At 24.7% G+C, this 17,109-nt stretch overlaps 1 protein-coding gene across 2 annotated transcripts in view; it reads left to right on the forward strand.

Annotated features, from left to right (window-relative positions):
* The window catches only part of LOC107069133 (interleukin-1 receptor accessory protein-like 1-B), a 182,742-nt gene that overhangs the window by 156,420 nt on the left and 9,213 nt on the right, over positions 1 to 17,109 (forward strand). For both annotated transcript variants that reach the window (XM_015326158.2, XM_089170516.1), the window contains 3 exons: positions 8,739 to 8,872; positions 9,839 to 10,003; positions 16,546 to 16,683. In XM_015326158.2, coding sequence (XP_015181644.2) covers positions 8,739 to 8,872; positions 9,839 to 10,003; positions 16,546 to 16,683 — 437 coding nt within the window. The remainder of the gene's footprint in view (positions 1 to 8,738; positions 8,873 to 9,838; positions 10,004 to 16,545; positions 16,684 to 17,109) is intronic.

A 17,109-nucleotide genomic window follows, 5' to 3' on the forward strand; every position in this document is an offset into this window, starting at 1 on the left:
ACGTAATACACTTTGATATTAGTAATCTTATCGAATTCATTCACATTGTATTTTTAATTTATTTCTTTATATATTTAAATCTTGTCTTTTTTTTATTTTACTTCCCTTTTTTACGGATTCAATTCATTTATTCATTTTAACACCTTTCTCATACTTATTCTAAAATATGTTTTATTTCTTTAGAGAAGGAAAAAAAAGAGAGAATTTTGTGTACTTTAATTCAAAACTATTATCATCAATTTATTACAAATATATAATCCATCATATTTTAATAGATTCTTTAACATACACAAAAAAATGTATAAAATATTTCATACGAATAATGATTATTATCTATCTCACGATCACATCTCTCTTACACAATAATTGCAATGATGTATAAAATACAGTAATAGTAAATTCTGATTAGCGGAATCATTGAACGAAGAGGAAACTTCCGATCGGCGTAACAAAGGCCTAGGGAAAGCTGTTCACGCGAACACGATTAAATTTCATTAGATTCGATTGAAAGGACCAAAGAAGGGTAACCGATTAAAGGGTGGGAGAGAGAGTGACCGAATAATGGAAGCAGAAACTATTGATAATTTGGGTAGTGTTCGAGAAAGAACAATTCATCGAAAAGTGATTTCATTTAAAAGAGTTGCCGTTGTACGCGAGTATATGTGTAAACCATATTTTATATGAACAACGTATAACATTTGTATGTACGTATGTATATATATAGTACATATAAATGTGCCTCTTCTTTTTATCGCAATGCAACACGACCATGAACGACCCGATGAATTTACTAGTATATATATGTACCAATTCGAAATTCTATTTCGTTGAACGATCACTCTTCTCAACGTGCAAAAAAAATCTATACATATATATGTATATGTATATGTGTCCTGCTGTGCTTGTATGTGTATGTGCATGTGAGAATTATTTACGTACGAATCGATCAAAAGCGTCCGTACTAATGTAATTTCATCAATACCGAAAACGAATGATACATTCATGCTGAAGCAATGGTTTGTGTACGATTTACAAGATTAAATTAGTGTATTATTGAACGAGGAGAGACTATATTCGCTTCCGTTATCGTGGAAAAGGTAAACTCGAATTGCTCGTAGCGTGACACTATGAAAAACGTTTTCGATCACGTACCATTTATTATGACAAAAACGTTTTACTTGTTAAATGGATTATATTCAACAAAATACTGTTTTCAATACACACCTGTGTACAGAGGTTTAATAATTGTCTATGCATAACAAGATAATTCTTTTTGAAAATTATTAATAGATTGGATTTTATTCACAAAATTTATCAGATGAATTTAAAAATTAATTAATTTTTCGTAAGCTAATTTTGATTCAAATCGAATAACTCACAGTCTAGACATATTTAAATAATCCATTTTAATTGCGATTATGTCAATTATCTTTTAATTTATTATTTCGAATTAAAAGACATTAATCATAATATAATTATAATTATATTTATATATTATATTATATTTATATATTATATTATATTATATTATATTATATTATATTATATTATATTATATTATATTATATTATATTATATTATATTATATTATATTATATTATATTATATTATATTATATTATATTATATTATATTATATTATATTATATTATATTATATTATATTATATTATATTATATTATATTATATTATATTATATTATATTATATTATATTATATTATATTATATTATATTATATTATATTATATTATATTATATTATATTATATTATATTATATTATATTATATTATATTATATTATATTATATTATATTATATTATATTATATTATATTATATTATATTATATTATATTATATTATATTATATTATATTATATTATATTATATTATATTATATTATATTATATTATATTATATTATATTATATTATATTATATTATATTATATTATATTATATTATATTATATTATATTATATTATATTATATTATATTATATTATATTATATTATATTATATTATATTATATTATATTATATTATATTATATTATATTATATTATATTATATTATATTATATTATATTATATTATATTATATTATATTATATTATATTATATTATATTATATTATATTATATTATATTATATTATATTATATTATATTATATTATATTATATTATATTATATTATATTATATTATATTATATTATATTATATTATATTATATTATATTATATTATATTATATTATATTATATTATATTATATTATATTATATTATATTATATTATATTATATTATATTATATTATATTATATTATATTATATTATATTATATTATATTATATTATATTATATTATATTATATTATATTATATTATATTATATTATATTATATTATATTATATTATATTATATTATATTATATTATATTATATTATATTATATTATATTATATTATATTATATTATATTATATTATATTATATTATATTATATTATATTATATTATATTATATTATATTATATTATATTATATTATATTATATTATATTATATTATATTATATTATATTATATTATATTATATTATATTATATTATATTATATTATATTATATTATATTATATTATATTATATTATATTATATTATATTATATTATATTATATTATATTATATTATATTATATTATATTATATTATATTATATTATATTATATTATATTATATTATATTATATTATATTATATTATATTATATTATATTATATTATATTATATTATATTATATTATATTATATTATATTATATTATATTATATTATATTATATTATATTATATTATATTATATTATATTATATTATATTATATTATATTATATTATATTATATTATATTATATTATATTATATTATATTATATTATATTATATTATATTATATTATATTATATTATATTATATTATATTATATTATATTATATTATATTATATTATATTATATTATATTATATTATATTATATTATATTATATTATATTATATTATATTATATTATATTATATTATATTATATTATATTATATTATATTATATTATATTATATTATATTATATTATATTATATTATATTATATTATATTATATTATATTATATTATATTATATTATATTATATTATATTATATTATATTATATTATATTATATTATATTATATTATATTATATTATATTATATTATATTATATTATATTATATTATATTATATTATATTATATTATATTATATTATATTATATTATATTATATTATATTATATTATATTATATTATATTATATTATATTATATTATAATTTAAATATAAAATATTTTGAAATTGCAACAAACATCTTAATGAAAAATATATTGAGGCATAGTATAACCTCAATATATATTGAGCATATATATATATATATATATATATATATATATATATAATATGATATAATTTTTATAGTCTATATAAAATTGTACGCGTCCCTTAACCCGTCTATTATTATCGTATAGAGGTAAGCAAAGAAATAAAAAAAGAAAAAGGAAGAGAGAGAGAGAGAGAGAGAGAGAGAATGAAAGAAAGAAAGAAAGGAAAAAAAAGAGAAAAGGTAAAAGTTAATCTTTTTTAAAAAGACCTCTCAGAGCCCCCAAGTGGTTCTCTTTTGTCGCAAGTAGTAGCTAACTATGGCTTGTTAAACGTAGCTGGCGCGCAAAGCAACATAGTAGTCCTTTTCGAAACATTTTCCATTGTAAAGGACATCGTTAAGAGTTAATACGTTCTTGATATTACGCTTGTTGAATAAAACGATAATGGCGGCAAGTAGTAGTTTTGCGTTTGAACATCGAATGCCACCGTTACTTTGTTACTTTCTTTTTTTCTTTCTATTTTTCTCTGTTTCCTCCTCTTATACGTTTACGCTCACGCACAGGTGTGTACACGCACGTACACACTTTAACGCTATTATTTTCTTTTCAGTAGCGAAGTTACACTTTTTATTGCGTTCCAAGCTCGTTTACTTGAAGTTTAATTCCGAACATCATCCAGCCCCCGTTTTATTTCTTTGTTCGTCAAACTAAGCAATAAGTTTTTAACTTTAATGTATTTATATAATTTTCTTACACATAAAGTATATGTATGTATATATATGTTTGAGTAATTATAAAATTCATCTAGATCAAAATAAATTAATTTTTTTATTATAATATGTTTTGTTCGTAATATATACAACAACAAAAAACATAAAATCAATTCTTTTTTTTCTCCTATTATTGCAACTTTACCCATTGTAAAGTTAAGTACAATTATTATATGATCAAAGAATAATTAAAAAATTATTGTAATTAAAATAAATGTAATTAAATAATTACGAAAATGTTTCAAATATACAGAATTATATATATATATAATAAGTGTAGCTTCATTTTTTATAATATTAAAAGAAAAATTATATGAATCATTTGAAAGATAAATCGAAATATTTTTGTAACTCACTGTACATAGATAGATACTAGTTGTCTAGTACTACTATATATCTATATACATACATGAACACCTCCGTGATGGAAACGTTGAAAGCGTTCCAAGAAATTCTCGCGTCTCTAACGACTTCGTTTAGAAGAGAAAGAGAAAGAGAGATAGGAAGGGATGAGGTAGAGGGGTTGAAAGAGAGAGAAAGAGAAAGGAAGAAATGGTAGGAACGAAGACAGGGCGCACTGTCAATTTAATCTATCACGAAACCTAGTCTTCTCTCCCTTCTCTCGTAGAAACTTAGTCGAGCGTAAATGATTGGCTCAAAAGGGAATCGCCGATAATATAGTCGCCTAAGCCTTTTCGTGTCTGTACCAGTGCCTTGTGTCTGTGCCTGGCGCTCCTGTTTAAATGCATCGCTTGCATTCACCGTCATTCACCATAATAGGAATGCACTCGTCGAACGATGCGAATGAACATTAATAGCTCTTTCCAAATCGAATCCTAGGTATGTGCAACACAACCATAAACGAGACATTACATTTAATCGAGGCCCCCCTCCCTCCCCTACATTATACTATTTTATATTTTATTTCATTTTCTTTTTCTTTTTCTTTTTTTATTTCTCTTTTTTCATTACTTTCTCGATATTTTATTTTTTTTTCTTCTTCTGCTTCGTTAAAAACAATCGAGCGTGTTTGAACTTTTATATTTTATTTTATTATTTGTTCTTCATTCACTTTTTGTTTTGTTTTTCTTTTTTTTTTATATCTTGATTTTCATTATACTTTCATCTATGTCTGATTAATTTAACAATATTCGATAAGATCTATAGGATTATATCGATTTAAGTTTGTCCAACCGATGAATACTTCGAACAATTTACACCCCATTCTATGAACTCGTATGAAACGACCCATCAATCTTCATTCCCCAGGCGATTGATTCAAAAGATAGATAAATGTGTATATATATATATATATATATATATATATATATATATATATACAGATGTATAGGTGTATAAGTGTATGACAATCGATATCGTTCGGTTGAATAAAAGAGATCGACTGTGTGTGATAGAAAGAGAGAGAGAAGGAGAAAAAGGTTTTCTACGAATCAATTGACAATTTTCAACGTGCAAATTGACGAAGATCGACAGGTCACTTCTACGAAAAAGAAACACCGATGAATATTATTATCAAATATATAAAATAGAATATAATTATTTCAAATCAATCAATAGATTAAATAATTCAATTCTTATTTTTAAATATTATAAATATTGATCGAACAATAAATAAATACGATTTATTGTATATTTCCTGTTACGAAAAAGAAACACCTATAATTATTATTATCAAATATATAAGTGAGAATATAATTATTTGTAATGAACCAATCGAACAATAAAGAAATACAATTTATTGATATATTATTTCTTGGTAATAATAGTAGTTGTTTTAAATTAATTTGTTCATATAAAACTGACGATTTATGATTTGACGAGATATATTCCCTTGTGTGAAAGAGAGTTAGGTGGATCGAGAAAAAATGAAAGAGAGAGAAAGAGAAAGAGAGAGAAAAAGAAAGAGAAAGAGAGAATGAGTGAGATACTTAATAATAAATTAACGGCTAACGTAGAATGGAAAGCAATTTTGTCGTGTCGTTTGCAAAGAGTTTCTCGCGTGCTCACGTTCGCGTCGTTACACAATCATTTAGCACGCGGACCATTTCGCCATGCTAATTTAATTACAACCGGGTATAGTGGACGACGAATCCAACTTACCCGCAATTAATTCCAAACGCATAATTTCATTAAGTCAGCCCTAGCGCATCCCTCTTCCATATCTATGTATATATATATAATATATATGTATATGTCTATCTCTATTCATCCTTCTATCTATCTATCTTCCTCTTCTTATAGTCTATAGAATATGATTCCTTATTTCTCTCTATGTTTTGTATGTATGTGTGTTTCTTATCCCAGCTTTGTATGAAATATGATCAACGCTGATTAAATTAAAATAATAATAATTTCATATTATTACTCGAAATTAAAATTAGTTTTAATACAAACGATCAAAGAGATGAAATAATATAAAAGATATTTTAATTAGTACACAATTGTATTATAATGATTTATTTTTCTTGATCGAAAGGATACTCGAAAGTATTTTCAATATACTAAAAAAATAATTTCTAACTAAGAAATTCGTATTCGTATTATGCAACGAGAATTTATAGAAGTATTAGTATGTTTCTATAAGGTAATAATATTCGTGACTGTTGTAAATAAAATAAAATAAAATAAATTAAAAAGAAAGAAATGATAAAAGAGAGGAAAAGGAAGGAAGGATAGGAAAGGAAGAAAACAGAAACTTAAGAACTCAAGACGCGAATACAAGCAGATAGATTTATGGCCTGTTCGATCTTGAACACACGATCTTCTCGTTTCGTTCTCGTCTCTTTTCTTCTCGTTTTGTTTCGTTTTGTTCTCTCTACCTCGATTAGTATAGTAAGAGTGAATGTAAGAAAGAGAGAAAGGAATCGAATTGAGAAGTCATTCGTAGTGCACATCTCCAACTGTTTCTTGACAGCGGCCACGCGTAATCTTGTTCGCAACGCGTCACGTCCAACGTAATCGTGCGTAACCCTTTTACTCAATCAACCTTTCCACCCAAACATCATTTATATTCTTTTTTCAGTTATAATTAAAATGTTTCCTTGTTTGTTTACTATCAACATATTATTTTTCTTTTATAATAATTTAATATAGATTGAAATCTATTTATATATAATATATTAATATAATATGATAAATAAATACATAATAATATATATTATTATATTTATTTATATAAATTATTTATTTAAATAAATAATTTAAATATTTATATAAATATAAAAATAAATAATTAAATATTTATATAAATTATTATATAACCATATTATTTGAATTATAATTTAATTATAAACATATATATATATAATAATATATTATAAACTTTACATGATATGTTATAATAGTAACATAATATTTTTTTTTAATTTTTAAATAGGATTACGTAATTTTTCTATTGGTTTGTCCTAAAAGTTCATGCCGATTTTGACGGAAGATTGAAATGCTACCCATTTAAGTTTTATTTTGTTATATATTTATTACATAATAAATATAATAATATAATAACTTTAAAATTTCGTGCTTCCAGAACTTTTCAGGTTTTTTAGCAAAAGAACTTTAGTGCCATCTATCGAAAATAAATATATATATATTTTTATTTATAACGATAAATTCTCGGTTTAATTCTTTTGATCATGAAAAAGATTATTTCTCATGAATTCTTCCTCCCCACCACCTCTCTCCCTCCTATACACTTTCGATTTCCTGGAAACGTGCACGGCATGTATTTAATAGCTGCTTGCTGGTCTATCGGATGAACTCGTCTTCTTGGTTGGTACACGTTTCATAGGAAGAGAAACCACTATGGCTCTCGAACGGCATCTGGGATCGTTTAGAACGGCCAAGGCTCCGGGCTTTGCCTTTCGCTTTCGCGGCACTCAACACAACGTCTAAGGCAGACGTCGTTGAGTCTTCTCCTTCATCTTAAATCTCTTCTTTCGTGTCTCTCGAAGAGACTCTCTTCTTCTTCTTCTTCTTCTCTTTTAAAACTTGCAAAAAGTAAAAAAAAACGGGAGAGAGAGAAGAGAAAAGTTTTCTTTCAAAATTTTATTATCTATCAACTATAAACTCTGACTTATTTATACTTAAAAAACATTTTTTTTCTCTATCGACATATTCCAAAGATAATAACTTATCTTTATCTTTTTACGATATTTTTGTCTTACTATATAATAACATTTTTACATATTTAGTTGTAATTACAACTTTACGTTGATTGGAAAAAAATTTTTTAGATTAATCCTAAGGTTCTTAACTGGTTATTTTATATTCTAAAAAGAATAGGATTGACGAAACTTTAAAGGGAATTAAACAAAATAATTTATTTTTAAAATCAGATAGATATTTTTGACTCATCTGATATATGATATAATTACTACTTTGTTCTTCAAAGTTTTCAACTATCCTTTAAAAAGAACAATCTAATTATAAGTGAAATGTTAAACGATAAAATTGAATATATATATATATTTTATATATTTAACATGTAATGATTTTACACGAATATAAAGATTAATTTATCACTAATCCTAATGAATAATAATCGAAATTATGTTTACAGGGAAAACAATCAAATCATCGGTAGCTATCTGGAAATCAAAGATATGTCTGTGGAAGATTATGGCGAATATGTTTGCGAAATTAGCAATGGTCTCGATGAAGTTATGGCTTTTCCTGCTCACATTTATCGTAAAGGTAACTATTGTTTAATCTTTAACAAATGATAATAATAACAACAACAAAATTGTAGATAATATTTGATTACAATATGAAAGATAAAATAATATTCTTTATTAATTTTTAATTATATTATAAAAATAATCCAATGAAATATATTGTACAATTTAATAATACGTTAAATGCACGTTCACAAGTTTTGAACAAGACTGTAGATATAATCTTTTACGTTCGCATCAAAGGCGTACGTTAACGTCGTAGATTTCGCACGGAGCCCGTAAACATAAACTCGTAAATTCCTTTGACGAAGTTTGTGCATCCTTTAATCCGATCTTATGTATCTTATATATACTTGTACATATAACTTAGGTATATCTATATACACGTTTACACGCATATAATAGACAATCATATATATATATATACCCAGACAATGATTTAGGCTCGTAAACGTTGCATATTTGTAAATTATAATCGTATGCAAATGGCGTACACGTTGGTTGATTCTATTTATCCGAGAATTATCACAAAAGAGAGAGTGAGAAAGATTAAACTTAGAGATGAATATATTACCATGGATGAGAAAAACAAAAATAATTTACAAGAAAATAAACATATATATATATGTCAAAGTATACGTACAAGATGTTAATTCTTTACAATTTTTGATAAAAAGATTAATCCTTTCGTTCAGAAGGATGTATATAAATATAAAAGACGAAGAAAAAAAGTTAAAGATTATATAAGAAGTACGTATATAGATCATTTTTAATTAAATATAAAAATTTGTAAAATATTTTCAAAAGTATATATAATACACATGTTGTTCAACACAGTTTCCAAATTTTTTTCGACTCTCTGTATCCATGGTGTATAAATAATTTCTTTGCAATAAAACGTTGTCGAATTTTGTAAAAATTAAGAAAAAATCATATATATAGATATATATATTAATATAATTTTTGTCAATGATTTTTTTTACAGAGCCACAATTCACGTTTGAACTTCCAAGCAATTTATGGAGGAAGCCTTTACTTATCACCGTTCTGAGTCTGGTACTTCTACTTTCTGCTGTTGCCTTCTATGCCCGTTGTTGGTTACCTCTGCTGCTTTACCTTCGCGACAAATTTGCCCGCCTCGAGAAGGACGGTAATTATCAGCGGCACTTTTTACTCCGAGACCCTTAATTGCGCTTCTTAATTACCGTGCACGAAGCATCGACAATCCTTTCCTCTATGGCCTCTTCTTCTTCTTCTTCTTCTTCTTCTTTCCCTGTCGAAGACCTCCTCCCCCTCCCAACTATCCTTTCCTTTCCTTTCCCTTCTTTGTCCATCTTCTTCTTCTCCTTCTTCTTCTCCTGCTTCTTCTTCTTCTTTTTCTTCTTTTAGTACTAGTCGGGTTGCGATACCACCACGATGCCAAACTAAACCATCCTTCCTTCCACTTTTATTCGTGCGAGCTTTCTCAGGTCAGCCGTGAGATTAAAGTTACCGTAAAGAGGAAGAAAGATAGAGAGAAAGAAAGAAAGAGAGAGAAAGAGAATAAAAAAGAGAGAAAGATAGACAACCGGATCTCGTTTTACTACTACTTAAGACGAACTTTTAAACTTTTTTGGCATCATCTTGGACTTTTCTCTATATTCCGATCCCCCCTCTATCACCCTTTTCTTTCTCTCTCTTTCTCTTTTTCTCTCTGTTTCTTTTTCTTACTTTCTTTCTCTCACTCATGTTCTTTATTTTCCTTCATTTCTTTGACTTTTCATCTCTTTCTTTTTATTAATTCGTTTACGTCAAACTTGAAATAAATTAGGAAGATCTTACAGCTGGCTTTATATGTAAATTAGTAAAGACATTGAAAATCCAATTTTAATCTAAGATATACTTAAAAATTTTTTTAATTAAGACGAACAAATGTTTTAAAATATAGACAAATATTTGAATTCGGTAAATATATTTGTTGTGTTTCCTTTCATTCATAATTATAAATTATCGTAGATGACTATTTTATTTTCATTTAATAATTTTTTCTATTTATCGGTCTTATCATTTTGTACGGTAGATATATATATTCATCATCAAACTTTCATGTGTACTGATTTCTGCCTCTGAATATCTTTTGAACGCTTAATTTAATCGCCAAAACATAAGACACCATTTTTATAGAGCAGTTAATTTCCTACAAAAATTTGTATTGCGCATTTTATAATACTCATTTATTGTCGAGTTATAAAATTCATAAACAAAAATGAAATTTGTCTTAAAATAATCAAATTTAATTCTTCAATATTATTCAAATGGTGAGGTCTACGGAAAAAATATGATACCTGTTTTGTAGAGCATTAAATTTCCTACAAAATTCTTCTAGAACACTTTTCTGTACAATCAATAAATAATGAGGTATGAATTTTAATCTATTATACTGAAAAAAAAATAAAAAACTGCGATGCGGAGGATCTTCCTATTAAAATTAAGAGCTCATATTTGGTGAGAATTGTTTTAAGGTGTCTAGCCACCCATTTTCCGTAGCACTTGCAAAAAAAAAAAATAATTGATTTGTTTGACCCACCCTAATATGTATACATTATTGAACATAAATCAATCGTAAACTGTCATTGCTAAAACTACTAGCTATTTCATTTTTCCGTTTTTTCTATATCGTCTTTGATAAAAATTAAAAAAATATATATTTTTGAAATAAAACATTAATTGAACAATAAATCTATTTATCCTGTCAAACACGTTCGAACGATTAAGAAATCATTTGTTTCATTTTTTTTTTATTATAGATTGGTCTGCTTTTGAACAAATAGATTGCGCAAGAGAAATTTGCGAAACTGAAGTCTTGTATTTTCATTCAGAATGTAAATTGAAAGAACGTCGAAAGAAACCATCAATAATCTAACATTGGCGCGCTTATTGTACGTGTATTCACCTTTGTGAACACAACTATAGTGTAGTCACCTGTTGTAACAAAACGAAGTGGGGGATGTTCTGGTTTATTGTATAAGTCTTATTTAGAATACGTAATAATTTGTTACATAAGTCGTAGTTTGAATATATAATAGTTTGTTACATTGAATTTAAAGCCAACGATGATTTATTATATTTTAAGTATTATTTCAAACACTAAACATATTTCACTTTAATATAACAATTTTTTTTCTTCCTTTTTTCATCATCATCATCATCATCATTATCATCATTATTATTATTATTATTATTATTATTATTATTGTTGTTGTTGTTGTTTTATTATTATTATTATTATTATTATTATTATTATTATTATTATTATTATTATTAATATTAATATTATTATTATCATTGCACAAAAGTGAATATTAAAAGAACTTAACTTTCTCTTTATCTCTTTCTCCCTCCTCCCTTCTTTCTATTTCTCTTTCTCTCTCTCTCTTACCATTTTACTGGCAACAAAAGACGATTGGAAAATACTGGGACGTTTATGGGAATTCTTGGAACAGGACGGGTCGTCGTGACATCCGTCATTAAAGTTTCAGCGACTTTCTTTTTCAGCGACGTTGGCAATGGCGAAGAAGATGCCGTCTTGAATTGTAGCCATCGTGACAATTACGCGCCAATTTTCTCGACATTACTCGGAAACTCGCGTACACCACCACCACCACCACCACCATCACCACCCTTTCTTTTTTTCCTTCTCTCTTTCATTCTTTCCCTTCCTTCGTTTGTTTATACTTGTCGATTCGCAAGGGCCGGTTCTCACAATTGTGTTCTGTGCCAACCTTCCAGAATATATATCTATATATACAGTCTACATATATATATTTATATATAATATTATAAATCAATATTATAATTTTAATTTATTTTAATTATAAATTAATATAATAATATTAATATTATAAAATTTATTTTTAATATAGTTATAATATATTGGGTTATCCTGAAAGTTTGTTCCGATTTTGACGGAAGATTGAAATGCAACCCATTTAAGCTTTTTTTTGTTATATATTTATTACATAATAAATATTTATATAAATATATATATATATATATATATATATATATATACATATTTAAAAAATGTATGTATATGTGTGTATGTGTGTATATCAGGGGTCGGCAACCTGCGGCTCGCGAACCACATATGACTCTTTGGATGTGAAGCTGCGGCTCTTTAGTTCCATACGCAAATATTATTTATTTTATTTAAAAAAAAAAAAAACATTTAAAAATCGTTCTGAATTGATGAACGAGGATTAGGCACCGATGAATAAATAGATTTGTTTTTTTTTATCAAAAAACTTTATTTATGCAAGTACTATTTATTATCGGCAAGAAAAAATTTTGTGGCTCTTTAAAAACTTTGAAATTTTGTAAATTATAATTGTAATTTTTGACTCTTCGGACTCAAAAGGTTGCCGACCCCTGGTGTATATCAATTATATTATGCATATACTTATATACGAATGCAAATCTAATGCATGTAATATTTATGTATTTACTTGAAAAATCTTAGCTAACTGATAGAACACACTGATATCAGAAAAAATAAAAATTTTTTTGCCCGGTTCGATTTTATTCGCAAGTTTTTTTTTCTTCTTAAACTTTCTTCTATTTCGTTTTTTTTCTTTTTATTTTTGTTGTTTTTGCTTCAACTTCTTCTTTTCTTTGTATTTTTTTATGTTTTTTTTTTTTTAAATTATTAAACGCATGCAAAAGAAAAACTCATGGCAATCGTCGTATGCATTTGTCACGAACGCGATGATTATCGATTTAACCATCCAACTTTCTAAATAGAATAATTTAATAGATGTATACTCGTTAAAAAAAAAACTTTAAGTTTCTATTTTTATATTTATAAGTTAAATTTATAAACTACTATGTGTATGCGTAAAATATTTCTTCTTTTTTTTTTTTTTATTTATTTCTTTTATCTTATCATTTGAAACCTATTATTACTCAAGAGAGATTAACAGATTGTGATCTTAATTTCTATAAGATCGGTAGATAACTTTTCAATATTCATTTCATCTCTTTTATTATTTCTCTTTAATATCTTTGAATTAAAAATACACGATATTAAAATAATGCCAATTAAAATGAAAAACATTGATCGATATCTAACTTTATTATACATTTAGTTATATTGTTTTCTTTTCTTTTTTTGTTTCTTTATTTCATTAAAAAAAAAAAAAAATATATATATATATATATATAATAGTATAAAGGAAAAAAAGTAAGTGGATGGTTATTTATGATCCGAGTTATCATGTACGGGGAGGAGGAGGAGAAAGAGGGAGGGTTCTTAGCTATAGGGAGGATACTCTTTCGTGTTCGCACGTTTCCTCGAAAAAGATTCGACTCACGCGCCTCCAACGCGTCATTATTCATCCCTCGAGAAAGAAGCATGCTTATTTTTATGGCATGTCGTCGCGAAAGAAACGAGCCGGTATTAAAAGAAATCAAAAAAAAGAAAAAAAACCAAATAAAAAGGATAAATATTATAGATGCAAGAAAAGAAAAAAAAAGAAAGTAACCCAACGGAAGCAGCAACGTTTTTACACGTGCAACGTTTTGCAACGCGTCGAATGTCATGGTAGGGAGGGTTGGGAGTTTAGAAAGAATCTACCAGTTGACCTGCGAAATCAGGATTACTAAAAACACATATTGTAAATTTCAATGCTTTTAGATTTTTTTCTTTTTGTTTTGCCTCTTTGTCACCCTCTTCTAATGTTAACATATTCGCAACCGGCATATTTTTTCCATTTTTAATACTGAATACCGGCAAAAATTACGAATTATTTAAATATATATTTAAATAATAAAATATAATAATTTAATAAAATATAATTATTTAAATATTATAAAAATTTATTTATATTAAATTTTTAAAATTTAAAAGACGTGAATTTCACGTCAGCGATAATTAGGAATAGAACTTGAAAAGACGTGAGAATTCACGTCAGCGGTCGCGAATATGTTAAGATTCGTTGAATTTTTTTCGTAATATATTTTACCATTTTTTCCTGGAATATTTTTAATAATTTCATTTCCCCCAATAGGCTACTCGCTCGTGAAAAAAAAGTAATCCTCAATTGCACTATCTCGGCATTTTATTTAATCGAATTAAAACAGATAAAATGCATTCAACGCCAGTGATCCTTAGTAAGATATAAATGCGTTGCACATGATGACATACACACACACACACACACTTCAATTTATCTGTTGTAAACAATATTTCAACATAATGTAATAATATAACGCATGATAAAAAGTAATTCGTGTTGATATAGCAAAACAAAAGCCTTGTACAATTTTTTGTGACAGTCAAAGGTATTAAACTTCGATCGAAATCGTTGTCATAATTTGTCCATCTTAAATAATAATAATAACTTTCTTTTTGTTCTTGTTTTTTTGTTTTTTTCTTTTTGTTTTTTCTTTATTATTTTATTCTTGTATAATTTCGAACGCGTGTATAAATTAATAAAAGTTATCATTTTATTATTTACAGAAATATATCAAGTCATTTAATTTTATCTTTACGAATATGAACCCGAATTACGGACTAAAAAAGATTAAAGATGGATAAAAGAAGTTAAAAGAGAAAAGACTAAAAGAAATCTTAAGACTAAAAGATAAGAAACAAATTACGCGAGAAGGAGGAAACAAGAAGATGGAACTAAACGAGAATCTCAAATAGACAATTGCCATAGAAGCATAACTCTAATACTAATAATAATTAAAAGAATTTTACTAACAATTATAATTTATAAAACAATAATTTTCATTTTAATATTATGTATATTTAAAAACTATAAATCATTAATTTTGATTCACTATCCATATTAAATATTATTTATTTGTCATTATCAGAAACTTATCTATTAGTACTCGAATAAATGCGAGAATATATATATATATATATATAATATAATTATATAATCATATAATTATATATTTATGTAATGATATATATAAATATATAAATTCTATTTTTTAAATATATATCTCTTATTTTTTAACCAATGTAGGTACATATTTATTTTACATTATTTTGTTTTATATTTTTTAATTTACTTTTAAGTTTCTTATAATGTAATTTATTGTAATTTTATTATTTTCTTGACTTTTTATATATTGTAGTCCTTAAAATGTAAAACATATAACAATAAACTATTATTACCTTTAATACTAAAATATTACATTTATATGAGAATAACTATATAATTTATTATGAAAATTAATAGAAAAAAAAGACAAAAATCCAGATTAATGAAAAAAAAATATATTATCGTGTTACATCGTATGTGTTTTTACAATTAGTCAAAGATTGGCACCTAAAAAGGTATAAAAAGAAATCTGACGAGAAAAAAGAAAAAACATGAAACATATTACTATGCGTCAGGAACGAGTGAAGTAAAAAAATAAAAAAAATAAAAAACAGAAAAAAAGGAAAAAGAAATAAGGTAAAAGATTTATTCTTCAGGAAAGTTTTATTAGACGCGTACGATGACACACGTTGTTCTGATTGCAAAATACAACGTATATATATATACTCTGGTACGTTGAACGTATATTCACATATACGTATATGTAACACATAGCGTGCATAAATGCATACATAGAAAGACACGCGTCTCTAGATGTAAACATGTATATAATAGTATATATAAAAGTTCCTGACTCGTCTCTCTCGTGCATTTACAGATGGAAAGGAATGCGACGCGATTGTATGCTACCACGAGAAAGACTCGAGCTTTGCCATTGGTATCATCGTACCCACTCTTGAGTCAAGACATCGATATAAATGCACCACCTTGGAACTCACCTGCCTCACTAAGAACTGTGAGTAATTCCTTTATAATGCTAGGAACGTTAAATTACTAACAACTTTCTTTTACTCATCCTTCATCGTTCATCGTTCATTAAAAGTTTTTTCTTTTATTTTATTTCTAGGAATTTTCTTTTTGTATTTTTTAATATCTTTTTTGTTAATAAAAAAATCAATCGTCAAATGTTTTATTGAAATTTTACCACGAAGTGAAAACGAAATATAATATATAAAAATGTTTAAAAGCAATATTTTGTTTAAATAAATAAATAAATAATAAATAAATATATATATATATATATATATAATATATTTATTTAAATTATATTTAATAATTATTTTAATTATTATTTCAATAATTATTTTAATTATTATTTCAAAAATAATAATGTTATTTTATTTTTATTACTATTTTAATATTTATTTTATCCCTTCAGCAG

The sequence above is a fragment of the Polistes dominula genome, unplaced genomic scaffold, assembly GCF_049000335.1.
Source record: "Polistes dominula isolate Pdom_NZ unplaced genomic scaffold, Pdom_raw_medaka contig_15, whole genome shotgun sequence".
NCBI classification, from domain to species: Eukaryota; Metazoa; Arthropoda; class Insecta; order Hymenoptera; family Vespidae; genus Polistes; species Polistes dominula.